This window comes from Ranitomeya imitator, chromosome 6, assembly GCF_032444005.1.
Source record: "Ranitomeya imitator isolate aRanImi1 chromosome 6, aRanImi1.pri, whole genome shotgun sequence".
NCBI classification, from domain to species: Eukaryota; Metazoa; Chordata; class Amphibia; order Anura; family Dendrobatidae; genus Ranitomeya; species Ranitomeya imitator.
Genome location: NC_091287.1, coordinates 498,955,403 through 498,982,570, shown reverse-complemented (window position 1 = coordinate 498,982,570; position 27,168 = coordinate 498,955,403). Strand labels below are relative to the sequence as shown.

The window sequence follows — 27,168 nt, the reverse complement described above, 5'->3', positions numbered from 1 at the left end:
GCAGAAGCAAAAGAGGGAGGCCCTGGCTGCCAGCGTGTCCTACCTCTTTGCTTCTGCTCACCGGGCCCCAATACACTAGTAAGGGAAGTAATGCCCTGACTACAATGAAGAGATCCACACACTGACACCCACTTCTCCATTCAGCTCCCACCTGGATGAAGCTGCTCTTCTCACGATATTTGGTCGATGTCCCCAAAATTAAAAAAAATAAATAAATAAAAATTCAGTATTACAAGGGAAAGAAGTCTGGACGCACAGATGCTTGTATATAAAAAGGAAAGTTTATTGTACATTTTTTATTCATAAACCCTGAAATTCCAGGAACACAATCATCGTCACTTCGGTACGAAGGGTACACTTTCCAACAGTCGTCGCACAACCACGGACAACCATTGGTTCAAGTTTTAGATTTCATTAGCTTAAATTCTTGTCCCAAAAAAAAAAAAAAAAAAAATTAGATCTGTACAGAGCACATATTATAAAGCTTCCTGCACAACACAGAACAGATGACCCTTCAAAGATCTACATAAAATGTGATTATTTCTAGCTATGATGCATCCGGATTTATAGGACCAAAGGATGAAGCACCAGTCATCTGTCTGCTAGGAACCAACAACCTCCTTTCACATTTTTAGACATTTGTAATAAAAGTAAAAATGAAGGAGTGAACCTCCAAAGAATGTATTCTGTAGATATGCATCACGGAGTCTGTACAGCTAGCTCCCGCCATCTGGATCAATCTTATATGGCTGCATTAAATACTGACACCCATCAAACCTGGTTTGTGTCTTACCACTGACTTAACTGGTTGGCGCAAATCGATTCACACATCAGTGGCGCGAGAACCGCCTCTTACATGATTGCATCTGTGGCTCTTCTTTTGATTATCTGACATGGTGTGACATCATTATGACATCACACCAGGCCAGCCAATCAGAAGAAAAGTTGTGTTAGGCAAGAGGCGGTAGTCCCCACTCCCATCTAGCAGCCAAGGACCAGTCGTGACCAATGGTCTAGGATGTGTGCAAATCAATTTGCACCAACTCTACAACTAACACATTATGGCCATTCATCCTGTAAAGATTATAGAGAGCAAGAAAAAAAAAACAAAACAAAAAAAAAACTTTTGGGTGTTGACCTTCGCCTTATTGGCACCAATTGTGGGCTCAGAGGGGTAACCCCGTGGGTGTATACACTCACATCCATGCTGCCATTCATATGAACAGGGTTAAGTGTAAAAATAACCATAAACATCCAAAACAAAGCCATGATCAAGAAAATGGCTGTCACAAAAAAAAACAACCCACTGCCTATATAACATGGTTGCATGTGGCGTTAGGCTGTGTTGACATTTCAGGCAAACAATGGCCAAAAAAAAATGTAAATAGTGCAGCATGGGGCCCATGTTGTCCGGTAAAATGACAGGAGACGCAAGGGGGGCAGTCAGGTGCAAATAGTATCTCATCAGGATAGATGCTCCTACTAAAAAAGGTGCAGAACAATGGAAATGATTGATGCGGATGTGAACAGAGCCTTATGCATCACCACTGAAGAACCATGGGCTTCTTGTAATGGATATATAAAAAATAAAAAAACATTTCTATACACAATGTAATTTCCAGTTTATCGCCTGTGAGGACACAATCACATTTCACATAATTACAGATAATCCAGATGTATCCTGGAGTAAAGACATCCCTCAATACAAGGTTGTGCCGTGAACTCAGAAAGTACACAAAAAAAAAAAACCCTAGATTAAATTAAATATTCTCCTATTTGGCTGCAGCACACAAGTGGCAATATTCACATTAGCTCATCATATTGAAAAAAGTTCTTGGGCTGGGCAACTGATCTAGTAAAAAAAAAAAAAATATATATATAATCATAATTGACCTTCAGCAGCCAATGCCAACAAGCTTTGCCAGGCAAAACAATAATACCGGGCGGGAAAGGAGCGCGTCAGTCAGTGTTCCTCTTGGAAAAACTGTAAACAAGAAGCAGAGGACAATTACGTAACCCCAAATAAGGAAAACACAGGAATCTACAGGATCCTTTGGGGTCAGTCAAAGTGAATGTGGCAGCAAAACAACCTGTGTGAACAGATCCGGTACAGAGAGAACACAATAACAGCGCCTTCGTCAACCAAGCAATGTTCAGAGCAAGTTCTAAAGTTTGTGACCCCTCTATGCATCTTGTAAACAAACAAACAAAAAAAAGTAATTAAAGGGCCAAACTTCACATCATCCTGCCCATTGTTGGATTGCACGTGATCGTCTTAGAGGGTCAGTAAGATAATCCTTGTTGTCTCCAGATTCAAGGGGGCAACCACCCATGTAAGAAAAAAAAAGCTATGTAAAGGAAGGGTGGTGGCAAGAACGTGCAACTGGCTGGTACGAAGCGCAGACCTGGACACCTGAGAGGGTAAATCCTTAATGATGCCAGCACTGAGGAAGGACGGCTCTTCTGGAGGTGCTGCCCCTGTTATCAGAAGGCAATCTAAGTAGTATAGGACATGTAGGGTTCATCTTTCACCCCAATGTCAATGGGAGGCAGAAAAACAAAGTATCAGAAGATAAGTCACCCTAGAGGTCTTCTCATGATCTATAGATGGTAGGGTCAGGGTGAAAGTGATGGGTGGTCACATATGGCACCAATTGTCTCATGGCGTTGTGGTCTTCCATCCCAATGTCAATAGGGGGCAGAAAAGTCCCACTAAAGAAGGTTTCGGGAAAAAAAAATGATAATGATGTGTCACCCCACAGGTCTTCCCATACTGCACAGTGGGGTCAGGGCACACATGATGGGGGGACCGCAGTGGGATCAGGACACTAATGTTGGGGGGGACCACAGTGGGATCAGGACACTAATGTTGGGGGGGACCACAGTGGGATCAGGACACTAATGTTGGGGGGGACCACAGTGGGGTCAGGACACTAATGTTGGGGGGGGGGGGGGGGACCACAGTGGGGTCAAGGTGCACATGTTGGGGGGCGCAGAGGGATCAAGGCGCACATGTTGGAGGGGGGGGACCACATGTTGGGGGGGACCACAATGGGGTCAGGGGACACATGTTGGGGGGGCGCACATGGTAGCATTAGTCTCGTGGTGTGTCCTCTTCCTTCCCAATACCAGTGGGAGGCAGACAAGTCCCAACACCTGGGTGGGTGCCCCCGGACCCTCATACTCCATGTCGGTGCCGTTGTTCTGGGCGGAGGGTGCAGCATGTGGGGGTCCGCTCCGCCGTCACAGGCTTCTCCATGGCGCCCACCTCACTGCCCCAGGGTGTCGGATGCCTCGGCCACCTTGCAGGGCGCAGTGCTGGAGCTCTCCCCGCTCAGCTGCAGCCTCCTCACCGCCTCTTTGATGAGGTTCCCGGAGAGCAGCAGCTCCTGCAGCAGCTGGTGCGGGTCTCCGTCCTCCTCGTCGCCTCCATGCTTCCGGCAGCTCCCTCGTACCCAGCCCCGGCCGCACAGCTGCTTGCTGCCCCCTAGGCTCTGCCTGGCGCCCCCCGGGTGTGGCGGCTGCTGCTGCTGCTGGCAGCGCCCGGCTCCCCTGGGCGTGCACACCCGGTACGGCGTAGTCCTGCCCCGCACACACGAGCACATGGCGGCCGGCGCTCGGCTCCGGGCTGGGGCTTTCAGAGCCATGCTGCAGGAGGTCGGGGCTCGGTGGCCATTGAGCTGCAGGGCTTCTCCTATGCGGGCGACCAGGGAGTCCACCTCCTTGGAGTCCACGGTGACCGACTGCTCCAGCAGCAGGAAGCTCTCCTTGCGGCACGGCATGGCGGACAGAAGAGCGCAGTCACCTCCGCCCGGCTCCTACCAGCCTGGCTGGGTTTGTAAACAATGGTTGACGTAGATCTCTGCTCGGAGCAAACCACTTTCAATCCAAAGGGAGGCAATATTTTCTATGTTAACATCCACGAGCCGCTCCTGCAGCCTGTTCCATCTGTCAGCTGGAAAAATGAATTTTATTCTCCTCGCACTATCGCTGGGATTGACTTGTATTAGTCGCTTACCTACATTTATAAGAAGCAGCCGGACGAGACCATTGCTGGTTCCCCCTCTTTGTCTTTTACAGCTTGTGGCTCCGCCTCTAGTCTTTTTTTTTTTTTTTGAAGCTACTCGTACGTTAGTGACGTCACCGTGTTTTGGTTCGTGTCAGTTGGAAGTGAGGGGGCGTGGCCAGGAGTTTGATTCACACAGTCAGTCAGTCACAACACGGCGGGGGGCGGGGCGGCTGCGCGTGTGACCCGCCTGTAACCTGGCGACGATGACACAACCGCGGAGAGGGCGGTGCGAGCGGAGGGCGGTCGGCGGCCTCCGTGTTTGCAGCACGGAGAACACTGTATCAATCCACCCAGGACGTGAGGACGGCCCCCGAGGCGGGGGAAGCTGCCTGATACAAAGCAGGGCGAGAGGAGCCGCGTTATAAAGCTTCAAATGTCGCGATATTTGCCGTAACACTGCGGGGGTCTTCAGATGCCGCCATCATCGGTCCGATCTCAGGGCAGATTGCACAGACTGATCACATGACGGAGCGCTTTTTCGCGTTTCTGTTTTTTCGCTCCCCTTCTTCCCAGAGCCATAACTTTTTTTTATTTTTCCGTCGATATGGTCATGTGACAGCTTGTTTTTTGCGGGACGATTTGTACTTTTGAACGGCATCATTGGTATTTCCATGTCGTGTACTAGAAAACGGGAAAAAAATTCCAAGTGTGGTAAACTTTCAAAAAAAGTGCAATTCCACAAATGTTTTTTGGATTTTTTTTTACTATGTTCACTAAATGCTAAAACTGACCTGCCATTATGATTCTCCAGGTCATTACCGGTTCATAGACACCAAACACGGCTAGGTTCTTTTTTATCGAAGTGGTGAAAAAAAAATCCAAAGTTTTGTGTGTAACGGGGTCTACCAAGCTGGGGTACCTCTTTCAGTACCACCCCGTGTTTCAGGAGGTCCACTCTGCTTTTGCTAGATTCTGAATGAAGGACGCTGGCAGGAATTTCTTGATTACATGAGAGCATATAAAAGCTGACTGCTTCTCCACGTATTTCCAGTCTAAGAACACACTTTATTTACAGCACACAGAATATATAACACAGATACACAGGGCAGGCCAATAGGAAAACAGCCGACCAGACATACATTACAATAGCCGCAGGGGGCCGGAGCCTGCTGATATTTACTGTGGGAATTACAAAGGTGGGGGGAGGTCAGAAAGAGAATATCTTGTCCAGGGGCGCAGCCTGTGGACTGATGCATTTCACATGGAAACTATTATACATACATATACTGCATAACATTCTTGGTGCTCCCCTTTTCAGCGACGCGATCGGCATACACAGTCTGATCCTTAACGGATCGGTTTGGGGATGACCGAAGTTTATGGAGTTGGTACGAGTTCCGTTTGTCGACTTAGTCCATCGGCATTACCGTTTTGTTTGCCGGGTCTGTAGTGGATGGTGAAGTCCAGAGGTTGTAGGGCTAAACTCCACCGCAGTAATCTGGCGTTGTCTCCGGAGACCCGATTAAGCCAGACTAGTGGATTATGGTCCGTTAGGAGGGAAAACTGTCGTCCATACAAATACGGTTGTAACTTTTTGAGTGCCAATACTATTGCGAGGCACTCCTTCTCGATGGCCGCATAGCTCACTTCACGGGGCAGTAGTTTCCGACTCAGGTAAGCTACCGGGTGTTCTTGGCTGTCCAGCCCGATTTGGCTTAGTACTGCCCCCAATCCAAACATAGAAGCGTCTGTGTGGACAAGGAAACGTTTAGTTGGATCGGGTGCAGCCAATACAGGGGTATTGGTGAGGGCATCCTTTAGCTGGCGGAAGGCTTCCTCACACTCTGGGGTCCAGGTTACCTGGCGGGGTTGGTTCTTACGGGTCAGATCAGTGAGGGGCTTGGCTACGCTGCTGTAATTGGGAACGAATTTCCTGTAATACCCCGCTGTCCCTAGAAATGCTATGACCTGGGTTTTAGTGCGTGGGGTGGGCCATTTGGCTATGGCCTCAATCTTGGCTGGTTCTGGTCTCTGTTTCCCACTTCCCACCCAATGCCCTAAATACTGAACCTCTGCTTTGCCCACGTGACACTTGTTTGGGTTCAGGGTGATTCCGGCCTTGTGGATCCTGTCTAATACTGTCTCTAGGTGATTTAGATGCTCTTCCCATGTCGCTCTGTAGATGGCGATGTCATCCAGGTAGGCACACGCATAGTCCTGGAGACCATCCAGAAGCCGATCAGCTAGCCTCTGGAAGGTCGCCGGGGCAGTCTTCATCCCGAATGGCATAACTCGAAACTGGAATAAGCCAAACGGGGTGACAAATGCCGACTTGGGAATAGCATCAGGACTAAGGGGATTCTGCCAGTAGCCTTTGCATAGATCGATGGTGGTCAAATACTTTGCCCCTGCCAGCCGGTCTAACAAGTCATCCACACGTGAAAGCTCCCAGGCTTTCTAGGTAAGTTCCCACGATCTATGAACATCCAGCAGAGGGCGCCTCACCGCAAATGAAGCTAAATATAGATCATTGATCTATATTTAGCCTCATTCCCCGGGGTTTTGCAGCAAGGAGCAGCCTGCATTAGCGGAACTCCTTGCTGCAAAATGTTTTAACCCCTTCAAAAGGATTTACATCGTTGGACGTTACAGATCTGCGGAGGGTAAGTATATTGTTGGTTTATTATGTTTTTTCTTTCACAGAACGAGGGTCTTCAGTGACTGGATTGGGCGTAGAATAAAATACTCCCAACAACCATTGTTTTTATTTCATTAAAATAATTTTAAATAATGTGTTTGTGTTTTATTTAACCCTTTACTACAATTGGATTAATAATGGATAGGTGTCATAATTGACGCCTCTCCATTATTAATTAGGCTTAATGTCACCTTACAATAGCAAGGTGGCATTAACCCTTCATTACCCCATATCCCACCGCTACACGGGAATGGGAAGAGAGTGGCCAAGTGCCAGAATAGGCGCATCTTACAGATGTGCCTTTTCTGGGGTGGCTGGGGGCAGATATTTTTAGCCAGGGGGGGGGGCCAATAACCGTGGACCCTCTCCAGGCTATTAATATCTGCCCTCAGTCACTGGCTTTACTACTCTGGCGGAGAAAATTGTGCGGGAGCCCACGCCAATTTTTTCCGCCATTTAACCCTTTAATTTAGTAGATAGAACGGCCAAATTTTGCAGATACACACTACTGACATTAGTAGTGTGGAATCTGCAAAAAAAATGGAGAGAAGACATGGTTTACTGTATGTAAACCATGTCTCAAATCATGTCGGGTTTTAGGAAGGAGAAAGAAAAAGCCGGTAATTGAATTACCGGCTTTCAAGCTGTATAGCGCTGGAAAAAATATTAATATATATACATATATGTGTCTCACTGACATATATATATATATATACCTATTCTATGTGTACACATTTATTCTACCTATTGGACTGTAAGCTGTCAGTGTGATTTTACTGTACACCGCACTGAATTACCAGCTTTTCTCTCTAACAGCGCTGCGTATTTCTCGCAAGTCACACTGCTTGTCCGTGTGTAATCCGTATTTTTCACGCTTCCATAGACTTTCATTGGCGTATTTCTTGCGCAGTACGGTGACAAACGCAGCATGCTGCGATTTTGTACGGCCGTAGAAAGCCGTATAATACTGATCAGTAAAATACGGCAGATAGGAGCAGGGGCATAGAGAATAATTGTGCCGTATTTTTTGCGAGTTTTACGGACGTAGTTTCTGCGCTCTTACGTCCGTAAAACTCGCAAGTGTGAAGCCGGCCTTAGACATCAGGCAAGGAAAGTCAGGCTAAATCCTCTGCTTCAGGTGCACAGATGGCCACTACCTCTTCAGGGCGCTCCCGATAGGGCTTCAGCATATTCACGTGGAACATGCGGATAACTCTGGGGTCGTCACAATCGGCGACATTATAGGTGGTGTCGGCTATTTTCCCCACTACCTGGTAGGGCCCCTGCGATGCAGCTTGGAACTTGTTCTGCCTAGTGGGCTCTAACACCAGGACCTTCTGCCCTATTTTCAAGGTGCGCTCTCTGGCCCTCCGATCGTACCATACGCGCTGGGGCCGCTGGGCCACCTGCATGTTCCCACGTACAGCCTGGGTCAGCTCCTGTAGGCGGTCCCGGAATTCCAGCACATAGGGTACAATAGGTACCCCTTCTATGGTGCCCTCCCCTTCCCAGTGTTCTAGCACTAAGTCTAGGGGTCCCCTTACCCGTCTCCCGTATACCAGTTCGAATGGGGAGAACCCCGTGGATTCTTGGGGCACCTCTCTATAGGCAAACAGGAGGTGAGGCAAGAATTTCTCCCAGTCCCTGTAGGTCCTGGTAAAAGTCCCAATGAGTTGTTTTAACGTCCCGTTAAAGCGTTCACACAACCCATTGGTTTGCGGGTGGTACGGGGCGCTTCTAATGGACTTTACGCCGCACAGCTTCCACAGTTGGTTGGTCACCTCTGCTGTAAACTGGGTACCCTGGTCTGAGATAATCTCCCGGGGAAATCCAACCCGTGAGAAAACCTGGAGCAGGGCAGCCGCCACCGTCTCTGCCAGTATGTTAGGTAACGCAACCGCCTCTGGATACGTGTGGCATAATCTACCACTGTCAATATATACCTTTTCCCTGACGGACTGGAACAGCTTCGCCTTGGTAGCAGTGTACAGCGGCCCGGCGGAAGGTAGCTGTTCCCGCCTTTGGCCACTGAGTATGCTGAGTCCAGTTGGGACATTGTCTTTGCAGGTGGCCCAGCTGACGGCAGGTGTGGCATCGAGCCCCAGGGGAACTGTGGTAGGTCGGGTTTCTAGCTGGTCCCCCTACAATCTTCGGTGGGTTGGGGCCCTCCAGGTCCATGGGCAGACCCCTAGTGACCATCTTTGATCCGGACAACTGAGGCCTCCTGGCGTCATGATGTTCATCGGCCAGACGAGCTGCTTCCTCAAGAGTCCTTAGCCGCCTGTCCCGAAGCCATTCCTGTTTGTCGCGGTTTAGTCCATTAAAGAATCGTTCTAACAAGAAGAGCTGGAGGACGTCCTCCTTAGTGGTTGCTTGGCTCCCTTGTAACCACTGTAGCAGTGATCGCCGTAATTTACAGGCCCATTCAGCGTGGGTATCGGTTATTCGTTTTATAAGTCCGCGGAACTTTTGGCGGTATGCCTCTGGTGTCAGCGCATACCGGGCCAAGATCACTTCTTTGATCTGCTCATAGTCCATACAGTCCTCATCGGGTACCGTGCGATAGGCGTCCGCTGCCCGGCCTGTCAGCTTGCTGGCCAGAATCTGAACCCGTTCCTCCGGCTTCACTTGATGAAGGGCACACTGCCGCTCAAAGTCCTGCAGAAAGCCATCAATGTCTTCCTCTGCCTCCCCCAACTGTCGGAAGGCATTATACTGGATCTTTTTGTGGCTTACTGTTGAAGGTACCTGGGCGGAGGCCAGAGCTCCTATTGCTCACTGACTCTCCTCTCTCCGCTCTGCCATCTCCATCTTGGCCAGCTCCACTTTGGTCCGCTCTGCCATCTCCATCTTGGTTAGCTCTATCCTGGTCCGCTCGGCCATCTCTTCCTTCAGATCAGTACGCACATTAGCCATCACCTCTCGTATGATCTCTACTGCAGGGTTTGGGCCATAGAACGCCAGTCTGTTCTTTACCTCCCTCTGGAATTCAGTGTCCTCCACGTTCACATTGGGGGGCGCTGCACTGTCGTGTTCCATGATGGCTGCTATCAAATCCGCTTTTGTTTTGTTGCTGGCGATTATCCCTCGGGCTTCCACCAGATCTTTTACTGTAGTCCTCTTTAACTTCTGGTAGTTGTCTTCCATTCATTCCTTTCCTCCTGTAGAAGGGATATCACATCCCTCTGTCTGCCACCAGTGTAACGGGGTCTACCAAGCTGAGGTACCTCTTTCAGTACCACCCCGTGTTTCAGGAAGTCCACTCTGCTTTTGCTAGATTCTGAATGAAGGACGCTTGCAGGAATTTCTTGATTACATGAAAGCATATAAAAGCTGACTGCTTATTCACGTATTTCCAGTCTAAGAACACCCTTTATTTACAGCACACAGAATATATAACAAAGATACACAGGGCAGGCCAATAGGAAAACAGCGGGCCAGAAATACATTACAATAGCCGCAGGGGGCCGGAGCCTGCCAATATTTACTGTGGGAATTATAAAGGTGGGGGGAGGTCAGAAAAAGAATATCTTGTCCAGGGGCGCAGCCTGTGGACTGATGCATTTCACATGGAAACTATTATACATACATATACTGCATAACATTCTTGGTGCAGGGGGGGTTCTATAACATTGTGTAAAAAAAAATTGTGTAATTTTCCGAGACCCGTAGCATCTCCATTTTTTGTGATCTGGGGTTGCGTGCCGAGATGACGTTTTTAATGACACCATTTTGGTGCAGATATGATCTTTTGATCGCCCGTTATTGCAATTTAATGCAATGTTGTGGCGACCAAAACAATAATAATTTTTTTTTCTTGCTACGCTGTTTAGCGATCGGGTAAATTTTCATTTTTTATATTGATAGATCGGGCGATTCTGAACACGGCGATACCAAATATGTGTAGGTTTGATTTTTTTTTTGTTTTGTTTTATTTTGAATAGTGCAAAAGGAGGGCGATTTGAACTTTTATATATTTTTTTATATTTTTAAAAACTTTTTTTTTTACTTTTGCCATCCTTCAATAGCCTCCATGGGAGACTAGAAGCTGCCATAACCAGATCGGCTCTGCTACATACAGGCGCTGATCAGAATTGCTGACTTGCTTTGAGCACCGACCACAGGGTGGCACTCATAGCAATTCGGCAGTGACAACCATAGAGGTCTGCTGGAGACCTCTGGTTGTCATACCGACCCATCGGTGACTGCTGGAGACCTCTGGTTGTCATACCGACCCATCGGTGACTGCTGGAGACCTCTGGTTGTCATGCCAACCTATCGGTGACATGAGTCACCAATGGGCATTATTTCCGGCACGCTTGCCGGAAGCACGAGTTAAATGCCGCTGACTGTGGCATTTAACGGGTTAACAGCTGCGGGTAGTTCGCTATTCCACCCGCGGCTGTTGCGGGCACATGTCAGCTGTTCAAAATAGCTGACATGAGCCGGAAAAGATGTGGGCCCACATCAAAGGGGGAGACACGACATGCGCTGTGCTAGTACGGCGCATGCCATGAAGGGGTTAAGGGCAATGGTACCAAATACTAATGAAATGTGTGTAAAGTTTTCACTTTGCAGTAAGTAATAAAAATACCTTACAACATTCTCATTATTCTGGCATTTGGCAAATAATAATTATGGTAATCCTAATTGACCTAAAACAGGAAAGGTTTATTCTGATTTCTTGTCGGATATTGAGAAAAACCTGCAGATGTGTCTTTTTATATAGTGTATGCAATCTTCTGGGTTCAACTGTAGTTCGCTTGTACATGCTCATTCAGTCATAGGGGGGGGCTTACTTTCATTCAGTCTCGGATGTCGCCGCCCATGCTACTTGAATGATGTTCTGGTGGTTGCACCTACGTCACTCAAATCTGCTTAAAAAAATCTTGTGCTTGCATAGTGTCGATGGTGGAGCCGCACATACTCCGGCTGCACACAGTCAGTGATGCTGGGTACTACAGACAGTTACAGTGTGCATGCGGGGAACCGCTCATCACAGCGCATGCTTGGCTCCCCAATCGACACTGTGAAAGCGCGGCCCCACGATGCAGACTGTGCAAGTGTGGCTCCACGATGCAGACTGCGCAAGCATGGCTCCACGATGCAGACTGCGCAAGCGTGGCTCCACGATGCACACTGCGCAAGTGTGGCTCCAGGGTGCAGACTGCACAAGCGCGGCTCCACGATGCAGACTGCGCAAGCGCGGCTCCACGATGCACACTGCGCAAGTGTGGCTCCACGATGCAGACTGCGCAAGCATGGCTCCAGGGTGCAGACTGCGCAAGCGTGGCACCACGATGCACAGTGTGCAAGCGCGGCTCCACGATGCACACTGCGCAAGCATGGCTCCCCGATGCACACTGCGCAAGCGTGGCTCCACGATGCAGACTGCGCAAGTGCGGCTCCACGATGCACACCTCGCAAGTGTGACTCAATGATGCATGGCTCCACGATGAACACTGCACAAGCATGGCTCCACGATGAACACTGCACAAGCGTGGCACCACGATGCACACTGTGCAAGCGCGGCTCCACGATGCAGACTGCGCAAGCGCGGCTCCACGATGCACACTGCACAAGCGTGGCACCACGATGCACACTGCAAGTGTGGCTCCACGATGCAGACTGCGCAAGCGCGGCTCCACGATGCACACTACGCAAGCGCGGCTCCACGATGCACACTACGCAAGCGCGGCTCCACGATGAGCAAGCGCAGGTTTTTCATTGCAAATTCGAGTAATGCAGTGATGGGAACATCATTCAAATTGTGTGAGCGGCAACAGCCGTGACTGAACAAAACGAAGCACACCTCTATGACTAAATGAGCTGGTACGATCTAACTATATAAAGTGCTTTTTGCACATGATTGCAGCGCCATTTTTTAATGAAAAAAAAACATGTTAGTGATGCACGTTGCATTACCAACAACGCCCTGGGGACAGTTTGCATGCTACAAAGGACATGACAGGTTCCCTTTAATCAGAAAACAATGGAGAAGCAGTCAGATGATGCTTGGATACAGTTCCAAACTAAATCCATTTTTTCATGGATCAATTGATTGGACTGTAATCTAAGTCGGACATGTCTTTTTTTCTGCTCGATCTGTAGAAATATACAAACATGTAAACAGCCCCATAGACTATAATGTACATGTCTTGTCTCCATGTAAATCATGGGTAGATTATGATACAATACATGGACTGTAGATGATGAAAAAGGTGTGTTCTCCCCTGGTCCAACTTGCACTCTGGTCCTCCATACCAGCTGGACCAGGGCAGTGCAAACGTACCTAGCACTCAAATGCTAATCCTGAATCCTGGCGCTTCTTTCGATTACTAGACGCTGCGATGCCAGAGCCTAGTAATCGCCGGACGTGCCCTGGATAATGACATTCAAGTGATGGCCAATGATGATCACACTGTCCTGGTCCAGCTGCCACAAAGCATTAAAGTGCAAGCTGACCAATGGTAGTGCAAAACTTTTTTGCTCATCCTTAAAGGGGTTGTCCAGTCCAAACCGATAAGTTCTGCAGTCACTCTGTGTGACTGCAGACTTACTAATTCACCCAGTGCACGCCCTGTGCACTGCTGGGATTCGCCGGTTTCAGATCCAGGCCCGGAGGTTATGTTTGTGTTATACATACTCGAGGCTACACCCACTAGACTGGAGTATGTATAGCTCATACCCTCTGGTCCTGGGTCTGAAACCAGCGAATCCCCGCAGCGCACAGTGTGTGATGGAGGATTAATAAGTCCGCAGTCACACACAGTGACTGCAGAGCTTTGATTTGGACTGGACAACTCCTTTAACGTGTATGTGAAAAGCAGAAATCAGACATATGCCTAAGGCGCATGCTGAAATCAGGCGACCAGAGTGCAAAAGAGACCATCATAGGTTTGTAATGAACCTCATGCGTCCCGTCCAGATGTCTGTAACAAAATCAACTTCCTCAATCCGTAATACACAGTCCGATATGAAGTTCCGTCTCCAAAGTCCGAGTCTGATGCTATGGCATCCAATGGAGAATGGAGATGTATGCAGATCCAATGATGATCTGTGAGGCTATTAACGCGGGTGTATAAAATATGCGCATAAAAGCACGCACTACTTTCACCCACTTTTCACGCCCTTTAGAGTCCATACAGTGAGAAGATCATAGGAAATGTGCATCGGTGCGGGGCGGTTGTCAATGGTCAGGCCCAAACAATCAGTAACTTATCACCTGTCCGGTGGAGCCAATGGATAACTTGCTTTAACCATAGAACCTTTAATGAAAACTACCGTAATTGTGCATCCCAGTTATGGGGGCGCACAGGAGATGTGCAGGGGCCGCCTGTGTTTTACAGTCGATGCTCCACTATTATGGGGATAAAGGCTGTGGGGTGGGCCCATAGAGTCCACTCCCCTCGTGGGCCCAGACACCCCATTCCGATGCTGATGAGAGTGCTTCTTTAACATGCTGGATCTTATGCTCCCCAGGATATGAAGGCATCCGAGATTTGTCAGCCTCCATTGACCATAAATGTGCGCTCTCATCATTGGGGCTGTGATTTTTGTGAGATTTGTAGATTACTTTTAGTACCATCTTTTATTTCTATAGTATTACTGTAGTATTCCCCACTTCACTGTCCAGACCCTCAAATCTAAATCCCAGGACGTGACTAGAAAGTACATAACTGCTCTGCCAGGGTATGTTTAATCACATGCTTTATAGGGGTTATCCAGTGCTATTTGTTTTTTTTTTACTATGGGCCTAAAAACTAATAGGTGGGTGCTAACAGAGGCAAATACCTGCCTGATCTACCTGGCACAGGCTTAGTGTGGTCACTGGCCTCTCCTGTCGGCGACTCAGCTGCTACATGGCAGCTCTTCTTCTTCCTGACTGCTCTGTTGACAGGATGTGACTGGCGGCATTATACTGACTGACAGCCGGATCCCTGTAGTTAGGCATCAGGAAGCTGGCTGTCAGTCAGTATGACATTGGCGCCATCAACAAAGTGCAGGAGAATCCCGTGTGCTGTTGAAGTGACGTCAGCGGAAGCAGCAGAATCGCTGGCAGGAGAAGTCTGTGACTGGTAGATATCTGCGCCGGGCACAATAGGCAGGTAGTCAGCAATTACCCACCTGTTAGTTCTTAGTCCTGGATAACCCCTTTAAAGAGGACCTGTCACTTGCCAGAAATATGTCATTTTTTTACCTTTTGCAAATGCTGCTGTTCTCCTGAATCTGGAGATGTTTTTCTTTTGCTCCTGAACCTCTATAATCCTCAGATGTTGCCCTCTGTTCTCTATATGTAAGTTAAGTCTTGTTAGCCAAGTGGGTGCGATATGAAACACATCTCTGCATCTTCTAGAGGACTACGCCCACTTGGCTAACAAGACTAGACTTACATACAGGGAAGAGGAGGCTATATGTCAGGTATGGAAAGAGGCAGGAACAAAAGAAAAACAACCCCAGATTCAGGAGAACAGCGGCATTTACACCAGGTAAAAAAAAAAAAAAAATACATATTTATGGCAAGTTCTCTTTAATGGATTCTACATGCATAAAACAAAACCTGGCCAGTAATGTTTTCTTGGAGAAATGATCCCAGAGACAGACATTGTGGTGATTTATTAGTAACAAGCTGTATACCCAGCACTCACTGGATGGCGAGTACGGAGGATCTGTGCGCAGCAGGTGACTAACATCAATCTTCTCTATGGTTTAAGATTACATTCTGGCTATTATACAGCGTGAGGCAGCATCATCAGAACCTCAGCGTCAGTGATTTTTCAGAAGGAATGTCCTGCAAATAAATATAAAATCAGTCAGCAGGATTGTGCACAGAAAACTACACACAGTGTCAGGTCGGCGCCGTTATACTGATTACAATGATACCTGGTGATGAAATCCGTCTTGTGGTTGTTCCTTAATCTTTATATTCAGTTTTCAGGTAATGATATGCTCGTGCCCAGGGGAGGCCTGTGGGGAGTCTTCATGTGGTGCTCTGATTAGGTGTTCATAATGAAGACTGCTGACAGGTCACTGATCCCTCACTGGGCATCATTGTAATCAGTATAACGGCGCCGACCTGACACTGTCTGTAGGTTACTGTGCACAATCCTGCTGACAGGTTCCCTTTAAAGGGGTAACCCCATCTTCAAGATCCCATCCCAATATTTAGTAGGTGTAAGGCCGGGGTCACACTCAGCGTAGAGAAATACGGTCCGTTTTTTACAGGCGTAATACGCAGAAATGATCCCAAAACAGTGATCCATATGTCATCCATAGGTAGGGTGTGGCTGCGTATTTTGCCATTGTAAACCTCCTTATGTAATCCGTATGGCATCCGTACAGCAAGATTTTCTCGCAGGCTTGCAAAATGGACATAGAATGTATCCATGGGCTCAAATATTCTTGAAAACATATATACAGTCTATATATATATATATATATATATATATATATATATATATATGTATACATGTCATTGAGACACATATATATACGGGATATATTTATATTTAACACAGCGCTAGATAGCAGAAAAGCCGGTAATTTAATTGTCGGCTTTTGCTATCTCCTTATCAAACCCGACAGGATATGAGACATGGTTTACATACAGTAAACCATTTCATATCCCTTATTTTTTTTACATATTCCTCAGTAATGATGTTAGCAGTGTGTGTGTGCAAAATTTGGGAGCTCTAGCTGTTAAAATAAAGGGTTAAATCACGGGAAAAACTGGCGTGGCCTCCCGCGCAATTTTCTCCACCAGAGTGGGAAAGCCAGTGACTGAGGGCAGATATTAAAAGCCTAGAGAGGGACCATAGTTATAGGACCCCCCTGGCTAAAAACATCTGCCCCCAGCCACCCCAGAAAAGGCACATCTGTAGATGCGCCTATTCTGGCACTTAGCCTCTCTCTTCCCACTCCCGAGTAGCGGTGGGATATGGGGTAATAAAGGGTTAATGTCACCTTGCTAATGTAAGGTGATATTAAGCCTGATTAATAATGGAGAGATGTCAACAAGACACCTATCCATTATTAATCCAATAGTAGCAAAGGGTTAATAATACACACACACGAAGAACAAAGTATTTTAATGAAATAAAAACACACATGGGGTTGTAAAATCATGTCCCACGCCGTAAATCCATCTGAAGGGGTTAAATAGTTTTACAACCAGGAGCCTGGTAATGCAGCTGTTGCTCCTGCTTGTTAAAACTGGGGAGTGAATGGAAAGCAGGGGAACGTAGCTACCTAGACTTGCGGTGCTGCGCCCCCTGCTGGCATAACCTCATATGAACTCGAGCATGAGAAAATATTCAGAAAAATTCCCACACTAGCGTTCATATGAGTTTATGCCAGCAGGGGGCGCAGCACCGCAAGTCAACGATGCTATCTTCCCCTGCATTCCATTCATTCCCCAGTTTTTACAACCAGGAGCAACAGCTGCATTAGCAGGCTCCTGGTTGTAAAATTATTTAACCCCTTTAGATGGATTTACAGCGTGGGACATGACTGAGCACCGGAGAGGTAAGAGATATTTTTGCTTTTTTATATTTTTTCTTTTACAGAATGAGGGTCTTCAGGTGGATTAAGCGTACAATAAAGATTTTACAACCCCATGTGTGTTTTTATTTCATGAAAATACTTTATTCTTCATGTGTGTGTGTATTATTAACCCTTTACTACTATTGGATTAATAATGGCTAGGTGTCTTGTTGACATCTCTCCATTATTAACCAGGCTTAATGTCACCTTACATTAGCAAGGTGACATTAACCCTTTATTATCACATATTCCACCGCTACAGGGGAGTGGGAAGAGAGTGGATAAGTGCCAGAATAGGCGCATCTTACAGATGTGCCTTTTCTGGGGTGGATGGGGGCGGATGTTTTTAGCCAGGGGGGGGCAATAATCTCTCAAGGCTATTAATATCTGCCCTCAGTCACTGGCTTTCCCACTCTGGCGGAGAAAATTGCGCGGGAGCCCACGCCAGTTTTTTTCCGTGATTTAACCCTTTATTTTAACAGCTAGAGCTCCCAAATTTTGCACACACACTCTACTAACATCATTAGTGAGGAATATGTAAAAAAAAAATAGGGGATATGAAATGGTTTACTGTATGTAAACCATGTCTCATATCCTGTCGGATTTGATAAGGAGATAATAATAATGTTAGCAAATACGTCCAATTAGAAATGTAGTTTAGCTTTTCTGATTCGCCATGACTCTTTCATCAGGTTACGACCACTGATATAGTGGCGGTTAGTTAGCTAGTTGCTAGTAGTCATAACCATGGATACCTAAGGTCCTGCAATGCCTACACATGAGGAAAGAGCTTCATATACATTTTTGTGGCAGACTGATAAGGTTTGTAGGAAGGAGGCTCCAGTGCAGTTCCTGCTTCATACAAGGCCGATGCCGGTTGGGTCACATAGTCGGCCTCTGTCTGTATCTGCAGCAACCATAGCTCGCTGAAATCACTGCAGTTTAACCATTTGTCTATCAGTGCACACGGTCAGTAATCAGCAGCGCATTGGATGTAGCACATGTCCGCTGCGTCCAAAGTGCTGCCGGCTTTTGAATGCAGGTGATTCTGCATGTGTTCACTGAACCATGCGGATTCACCTCATCCAATACATTGTATGGGTGGCATTTATCTTGCCGAGACTCGTGTCTCCGCAGATAAATAGACATCCTGCGGCCTGGAAAGATGCGCCGCATGTCTGTCTCCGCGGGTGATCCATGGGCGTCGTTGCACGCATAGTGGACATGGGATTTCTTGAAATCCCATCCACTATGCCGTCACATCTGGATGCTGCGGGTTGGATGCTGCGGATGTACACAGCGTCCAACACGCAGCGTATACTGACCGTGGGAATGTACCCTAAGACTAGTCAAAGTAACAAGGTCTAAAACACACAGCACCCTAGTGTTTCATTCAAAATGCTCGCCATGTATCAGCTTCCTAGACCCGTTATATGAAGAGAGGAACAGCCTGGTCTACCGCAGATATAGCTCCACAATGCTGCGTCCTGGATGATCCCGTCCCATCGTCGCTGGTTTCTATATACCAATAAAGTTGTTGTCTTCCAGCTTTTTTTCATTGTCGAGCTTTTCAAAAGCTGAAGAGAGAAAAAAATATAATTTCAGGAAAGATGACAAACGGTCCTAGAATCCTAACGATTTCTCTGCAGCTCGGACCCAAACATTTCTCGGTTTCCGGTGTCAGGGCCGGGTGCTATTTCAGGCAGTGTGACAGAATAGAAGCTGTGAGGGTGCAGCTCCATCTTGGCAGACTGCGCTCCGGCATGTGAATTATGGGATACAGGTCGTATCGCTTATGTGGAAATTCAACCCGGCATAACTAAGTCAGTACATAGAGCAACCCTCGCAGATACACTGAGCACGGACTGATCATCACATCACCATATACTATGTCTGCAAATATGAATCAACTACAAGACAACTGGAAGGGGTCCATGGTTTTAGCATTTAGTTTATCATTTTACAAAACGTTTAAAGGGAACCTGCCACCAGAAAAAATGCTATTAACCTGTAGATATGGGGTTACTCTGCAGGTTAATAGCCTGGCACCCGCACGTAGCCAAACACCGTGGGAAGAAAATTAACTTTATTCCCCCGGCAGCGTTTCAGTCACATGGGTGGCGCCGGTGCTGGTTCAGTCACCACTCTGAGAATTCAGATTCGCTCCTGTAACCGCACCCGTGGCCCCGACTGACAGCCGCCCTTGACTAACACTAGCTCTGCACTGGGACCGACTGGCTATGATGATGTGGCATGCGGCCTCGCTTGGATAGCAGTCGACTCATCCTCCTCCTGTGCGGGGAGATCCAGCTTGGGTCAAGGTAGATCCTGAGCTCAAATCAATTAATTTCAGATTTTTAGTTAAAAGATTATTGGGATCCAGTGGGTCCAGAATGAGCCCTTTGCATTTGTCTCTGCCATGAATGACCTGGACCTATTCACATTTACAGCCAATCTCTCAGTCCAATTATTATTATTGCGCCATTCATAATATATAGAGCTTGCCCATACAGTGAGCTGTGTGCAGAGTAATGCCCACCACACACTTTAGATGGCCGTCGATCAATCGGCCGCCAGCCAGTGTTAAGGATGTAAAGACTGAATGAAGATATACAAAAATGGCGCTGACATCCCGAACGACACCTGTGTTACCATACACAGGAGTACACGCTCAGGCGAGATATGTCTGCCAGCGGTTTATCTTCGGAGAATGAAATGAAAGGATCGGCAATTCAATATTAGACATGAAGGATCCTTATCTCCCCCAACAATAAATAAGGATGTAAAGACTGAATGAAGATATACAAAAATGGCGCTGACATCCTGAACGACACCTGTGTTACCATACACCAACAATAAATTGTCCAGAGCCCCCATTTACAGTGGACTGTCAGTCAAACCTCTTTATTTAATTCGAAAGTGTATGGGGGGCTTAATTGTGCAGCTTGTTCATAAAGATAGACATGTAAGGAAAAACAAATTTGCCAAGTTGTTTAAAGTGGTTGTCCACTACTTAAACAACCCTTTCTGAATCCCTATGTTTCCCCTCGGTGAAATAACAACACCTATACTCACCCCCGCTGCCGACATTGTTCCAGCGGTGTCGGCAATGGCTGTTCCGGGGTTCCTTCGAACAAATCCAGACATCCAGAATAAGTGGGGGGGGGGGGGTGAGGGGGGTAGCCGCAGCTCTAACTTCCTCCAAATTTCAGTTATGTCAGTAGGAGAGGAGAGTTACACCTGATGTGTCACGCAATCCCTGTGGCCAATGTCACACGATCCCCAGGAGAGCCGTGCCGACACCGCACGAACAGCGCAGGCACCGGAAATAAGTAAAGCTCTTGTTATTTTACTGGGGGGGGAAACATAGGGATTCAGAAGGGGTTGACCGAGTAGTGGACGACCCTTTTTAGATTGATTTCTGATAAATAATGTTGAGATTTGTTGCCATAAAACAGCCTTAATTACAATTCACCTGTAACCGATGTTGCTTCTCTCCTTCTTCCCCTTTGGGCGAGGGATGCAACTTTCTAACTTTTGCTAAACGCTTATGGCAGAAGCGGATCTCTTGTAGGGATGCAGGATCGGGCATGTTAAAATCCAGCATGCCTCTTCAACATCTGTCTTCATGGGAGAGGCAGAAATATGGAGCAAAATGATAATATCAAGATTGTGAAATATGAAATAGACATATTCGCATTACAATTGCTGAAATTATTATTAACTTACTAAAATTACCAGTATTATTATCTTTTTATGGATGACTGTTTTGTGCAGATTTGCCCTTATGACAACAAATTATAGCAGGGGAAGATGTGACGTAGAGATGCCACGAAGGGGCTGACACATCCTCTACAAGGTTATAAGGGTAAGTGCACACTGTGTCTGTGCACACTGTGTCTGTGCACTCAGCGTCTGTGCACTCAGCTGAACTTACACGCTGGGAAACTCCAAGGTAATACCTGAAAGTTTCCATATGCCTTTATTTACCAGATGGAGGTCAAAAGAGTTTTCTTTCAGCTCCCTTCAACCCCGTCAGTCAGCATTATTTACCCAGGCTGGGTTAACAATCAAATATTTGGGTTGATCTTAAGTATAGACTATGAATATTAAAGCACCAGAAACCCCCTTTAATCCCTCAACATACCATATATTTTCATAACAACTATGTACAATTCATACCGGGCAGATGTTGGCTGTGCTGCGTAGTCGGCTCCTGCTTGTAACAGTTGTGACTGGAGCAAGTTCTGATCACTGCTGTTCCACCATTATATGCCGCTGTCGATCACTGACAGTAACTTTTATATGGCCTCCTTTCGACTGCACTCGTGCACCGGCTCCAATTTACCTCCTGCCGTGCGATCACAAAGTGCCAATGGGTTACTGTCACCCATGGACATTCTGAAGACACCCATTGCTGCCATCTTTGTGCTCATATGAAGCCCAGCCTACAGGGGAACATCAAATACACCATATAATATAAAACTATAGTATTGCAGTACATAGTACAAGTGATGAAATGATGGCAGGTTCAAGTCCCCTAAGGGGACTAAAAAATGAAAGTAAAAATAAAAAAACAAGTTTTAAAAATAAGATAAAGAACGAACATATAGCAAGAGCAAATCCCCCCAAAACAAGGATGGAATTAAGTGGGTTTTTTTTTACCATTTTACCCCACTGGTAATTTTAGTAATTGTTATTCGGTGCTTTCTATTGTAAAATGAATGGTGTCATTCAAAACGTCAACTCATCCTGCAAAACAGCAAGCACCGATACTGCTATGCCAACAGACGAAAGAAAAGTTACGGCTCCTGGAAAAAGGGGAGGAAAAACAAACAGAAAAAAAAAACAAAAACAGATCATGAAGGGGTTAATAAGCAAGAATCTGCTTTTTTACCGGTACAGAGAAAATATGACAGGGAGCGGTATGCTGCTGGTACTGGCTGTGTCAGGACGGAGGTTGTAACGGCCATTACTCTAAACAGAAATCCTGTGTAACCACTTACTGAGCTGGTGATGGCAGAGACAACAATGACAGCGCTTTGCTTGTGTGCACATAAACACACGCCGGTATGTGCCAGATACGTCGCCGCCGAGATGTGATAACACCGACTGGACGGCACCGTCAGGGATGACAAGCCACATTCTGTTTTTCTAGCTAAAAATCCCAGACAGTCAAAATCATTCCAAATATTCTCATCAACATTCACATTGCACATTCACAAATACATGCAGCTGAACGCTCCGGTCCCTAGTGCCGGCGGCAATGCCTGGTATTGATGCGAGAGACTCGTGTGAGTTTCTCGCATCACACTCACAAGTGTGACCCCGGCCTAAGAAGGAAAAGTCTTGGAATTCTAGAAACCACAGGATCAGAGGTGCATGTAGATTTTAAGGTACCTGGGGCGAGAATTCAGTTTGGCGCCCCCATCCCAAGGCACATACGCGATTTGCACACTTAGTCACGTGCCGTTGAACTGCTCGCCCTAATTCTCTCAATGTTCCTGAGAGAAGCAGGAAGAAAAGCTCATTGTCACATGACCGTAAGATTGAAAATCACATATGAGTGACACGGCCATGTGATTCCTGCTGGAACCAGCAAGTAGAGCCAAATCTTGACAGTGAGGATATTTCACACTGCTAGGAATGACTGCATTTTATAATTAGAGGGTTCATCCAGATTTGAGATAAAAGTCTGCAGTCACTCTATGTTCTGAATTCTCACAGCACTGCACACTAAAGGTACCTTCACACTAAACGACGCTGCAGCGATACCGACAACGATCCGGATCGCTGCAGCGTCGCTGTTTGGTCGCTGGAGAGCTGTCACACAGACCGCTCTCCAGCGACCAACGATGCCGGTAACCAGGGTAAACATCGGGTAACTAAGCGCAGGGCCGCGCTTAGTAACCCGATGTTTACCCTGGTTACCATCCTAAAAGTAAAAAAACAAACGCTTCATACTTACCTTCCGCTGTCTGTCCCCGGCGCTCTGCTTCTCTGTACTGGCTGTGAGCACAGCGGCCGGAAAGCACAGCGGTGACGTCACCGCTCTGCTTTCCGGCCGCTGTGCTCACAGTGAATGCAGGAAAGCACAGCGCCGGGGACAGACAGCGGAAGGTAAGTATGAAGCGTTTGTTTTTTTTACTTTTAGGATGGTATCCAGGGTAAACATTGGGTTACTAAGCGCGGCCCTGCGCTTAGTTACCCGATGTTTACCCTGGTTACCAGCGAAGACATCGCTGAATCGGTGTCACACACGCCGATTCAGCAATGTCAGCGGGAGAGCCAGCGACCAAATAAAGTTCTGGCCTTCTAGCCCCGACCAACGACATCACAGCAGGATTCTGATCGCTGCTGCGTGTCAAACTGAACGATATCACTAGCCAGGATGCTGCAACGTCACGGATCGCTAGCGATATCGTTTAGTGTGAAGGTACCTTTACAGGGTATGTCCACATTTTCAGTATTTAGCAGCACTTGTCCGCTGCAGCCAAAGAGCTGCCAGCTTTTGAACGCAGGTGATTCTGCATGTGTTCACTGAACCGTGCGGAATCACCCCACCCAATACATTGAATGTGTGATATTTATCTTGTAGAGAATGAGTGTCTAAAGAAGATAAATAGACATGCTGCAGTCTGGAAAGACTTGCCGCATGTCCGTCTCCGCAGGGAAACCGAGGGTGCCGGTAAACGCATAGTGGATGTGGGATTTCTTGAAAACCCATCCACTATGCTGTAAAATCTGGCTGCTATGGATTCGACGCTGTGGATGTACATAGCATCCAACCCGCAGGGTTTGCTGACTGTGGGAACATACTGTACCCTTAGGATTTTCCCTTTCACAAGTATGTGATTTGCATACTTTTGGGCACATTCCGACTAGATGTGCCCGGCCTTGCTCAATTCATTTTCATAGAGTGAGGCCACGCATGTCTAGTCGGCATGTGATCACATGTATGCAAATCGCTGGCACTGTGAGAATTCAGAAGTCTGCAGTCACATAGAATGACCGAAGATTCATCACAAACTTGGACAATAGCTTTAATGCTCCTAACTTAAATAAAAATATGAGAATTAGTCATTATCACAAAAAAATTTACATCCAGGTACCTTATAGATGACGCAGTAGTGTAGCTACCGGGGACAGAGGGGGCGGCCCCGGGCACTGCGCTCTGAGGGTGCCCACCCAGAGCTACACCACTGTAACGGTATCGGCGTGCACAGAAAGCCGATATAATTACATTCTGTGGCAGAGAAGAGAGAATTGATCTCTCTGCTCTGCCACCCGGCCTCTATGGTGCCCCTGAGCAGTGGGCCCCCTCCGCCCGTCATCGCAACTGTATCAGCTAGATGCCGATATTACTGACTGCATTGATGAGAGGAGAGTTACGCTCCCTCTCCTATCATTCCCCCTGTCAGCGTCTGACATCCATGAAGCAGACACTGACAGGGGTCTTGATGACGTCACTACTCAGCGCCTATGGGGGTGCATTATCCCATAGAGTCTGCCTATGGGGGGCTGTATTATACTATCGAGTCTGCCTATGGGGGGCTTCATTATACTATAGAGTCTGCCTATTGGGGGCTCCATTATACTATAGATTCTGCCTATGGGGGGTGCATTATGCTATATAGAGTCTGCCTACAGGGGTGCTTTATACTATAGAGTTTGCCTATGGGGAATGCATTATACTATAGAGTCTGCCTATTGGGGGCTGCATTATACTATATAGAGTCTGCCTATGAGGGCTGCATTATACTATAGAGTCTGCCAATTGGGGCTGCATTATACTATAGAGTCTGCCTATGGGGAGTCCATTATACTATAGAGTCTGCCTATGGGGACTGCATTATACTATGGAGTCTGCCTATGGGGGCTGCATTATACTATAGAGTCTGCCTATGGGGGCTGCATTATACTATAGAGTCTGCCTATGGGGGTGCATTATACTATAGAGTCTGCCTATGGGGAGTTCATTATACTATAAAGTCTGGCTATGGGGGGCTGCATTATACTATATAGAGTCTGCCTATTGGAAGTGCATTAAACTATAGAGTCTGCCTATGGGGAGTGTATTATACTATATAGAGTCTGTCTATGTTGGAGTGTATTATACTATATAGAGTCTGCCTATTGGGAGTGCATTATACTATATAGAGTCTGCCTATGGGGAAGGCATTATACAATGTAGAGTCTGTCTATGGGGAGAGTATTATCCTATATGGAGGCAGGCCTATAGGGAGTACATTATGCTGTATGCAGGTTTATGGGCAGTACATTATACTATAAGGCGGCTTATGGGGAATGTATTATACTACATTGAGGACTGTGGTGAATTATACTATATGGAGGCTACTTATGGGGAGTGCATTATACTATATAGAGTCTGTCTATGGGGGAGTGTAGTATACTATATAGAGTCTGCCTATTGGGAGTGCATTATACTATATAGAGTCTGCCTATGGGGAATGCATTATACAATATAGAGTCTGCCTATGGGGAGAGTATTATCCCATATGGAGGCAGGCCTATGGGGAGTACATTATGCTGTATGTAGGTCTATGGGCAGTACATTATACTATAAGGCGGCTTATGGGGGAATGTATTATACTATATTGAGGACTGTGGTGAATTATACTATATGGAGGCTATCTAGGGGGCCATCATACATTGTGGAGATTACAGTGAGAGGGCCATCATACAGTGTTGGAGCCATTAAACAGTTTGGGGGGCTATTAAACGGTCAGTATGCGCATGGGACATACTTGAACGTTCCAACATGACAACGATCCAAAACACAAGGCCAAGTCGACCCGTCATTGGCTGCTGCAGAACAAAGTGAAGATTCTGGAGTGGCCATCTCAGTGTCCTGACCTCAATATCATTGAGCCACTCTGGGGAGATCTCAAGTGCTCAGTTCATGCTAGACAGGCTTTTTTGCAAATGAAGAGTGGGCAGCTTTACCATCTGAGAAAATAAAGAACCTCATCCACAACTACCACAAAAGACTTCAAGCTGTCATTGATGTTAGTGGGGGCAATACACGGTATTAAGAAATGGGGTATGTGAACTTTTGATCAGGGTCATTTGGATGTTTTGGGTTGTCATTATTATTTAAAAAGAGAAACACAGTAGTTTGACCATAAATCGCTTCACCCAACCACTAACCATGAGTGAAGAAAAAGTTTTGGTGTTATCATTCATATTCTCTGAAAAAAGGCCAAGGTAGGAAAAATTCTGCCGGGGTATGTAAACTTTTGAGGACAACTGTATCTATGTAAACAAGCTGATCTATTATCCATCCATTGAATATCTTTATATTTAATTTCTATCACATTTCTATACAATCCATCTACACTACATTTTCTATGTACAGTATGCAGAAATTAGATGTTATTACATTCTCTCTATGGAAATTACCCATAAATATAAAAAGAGTAGACGATAAGTCAGAAGTTGGGTTGCAGAAGCGTTGGGTAACCTGCCCCCTTGTTATATAAGAGTGCTTCATCACATTGTGACCTGGCATCACAGTTCGGGGTGGATTTCGGCTCAATGAGTGGAGTGCCTAACATGCTTTCCTGGAAAGTTGTTTCCACCTATATCCCTTCCATGAAACTAAAGGCCATTAAACCCTTATCAGAGATTTCCAAGTAAACAAGTAACATTAGTGATCAGTGCCCGCGCTCCAGCCCTCATCTGCTCCTTGTCACTGCACGTTTCCACTAGATAGAAGTTATGTCCCTATAAATGTGATCACGGGTGGGTCCTTATCGTATTCGGGGGGTGGGGGGGTTGTTTTCATACAGCACCAGGCACATGACTTTTCTACTTGACACGCTTTACTATTTTACACATTATCACATTACATAACTCCATCAGCTCCTTACCGTGCACCTGTCCTTTTACACAAAAC

At 46.7% G+C, this 27,168-nt stretch overlaps 1 protein-coding gene across 1 annotated transcript; it reads right to left on the bottom strand.

The window, feature by feature from the left end:
* Positions 1-262: 262 nt before the first annotated feature.
* Positions 263-3,855, bottom strand: LOC138643020 (GSK-3-binding protein-like). Its single transcript, XM_069731695.1, has one exon. The coding sequence runs from the start codon at positions 3,780-3,782 to the stop codon at positions 3,270-3,272; it is 513 nt and encodes a 170-aa protein (XP_069587796.1). The 5' UTR covers positions 3,783-3,855; the 3' UTR covers positions 263-3,269.
* Positions 3,856-27,168: the final 23,313 nt, after the last annotated feature.

What these genes read in the sequence shown, in the direction of transcription:
- LOC138643020 (XM_069731695.1), bottom strand. Translation starts at nt 3,782, where the DNA reads ATGCCGTGCCGCAAGGAGAGCTTCCTGCTGCTGGAGCAGTCGGTCACC.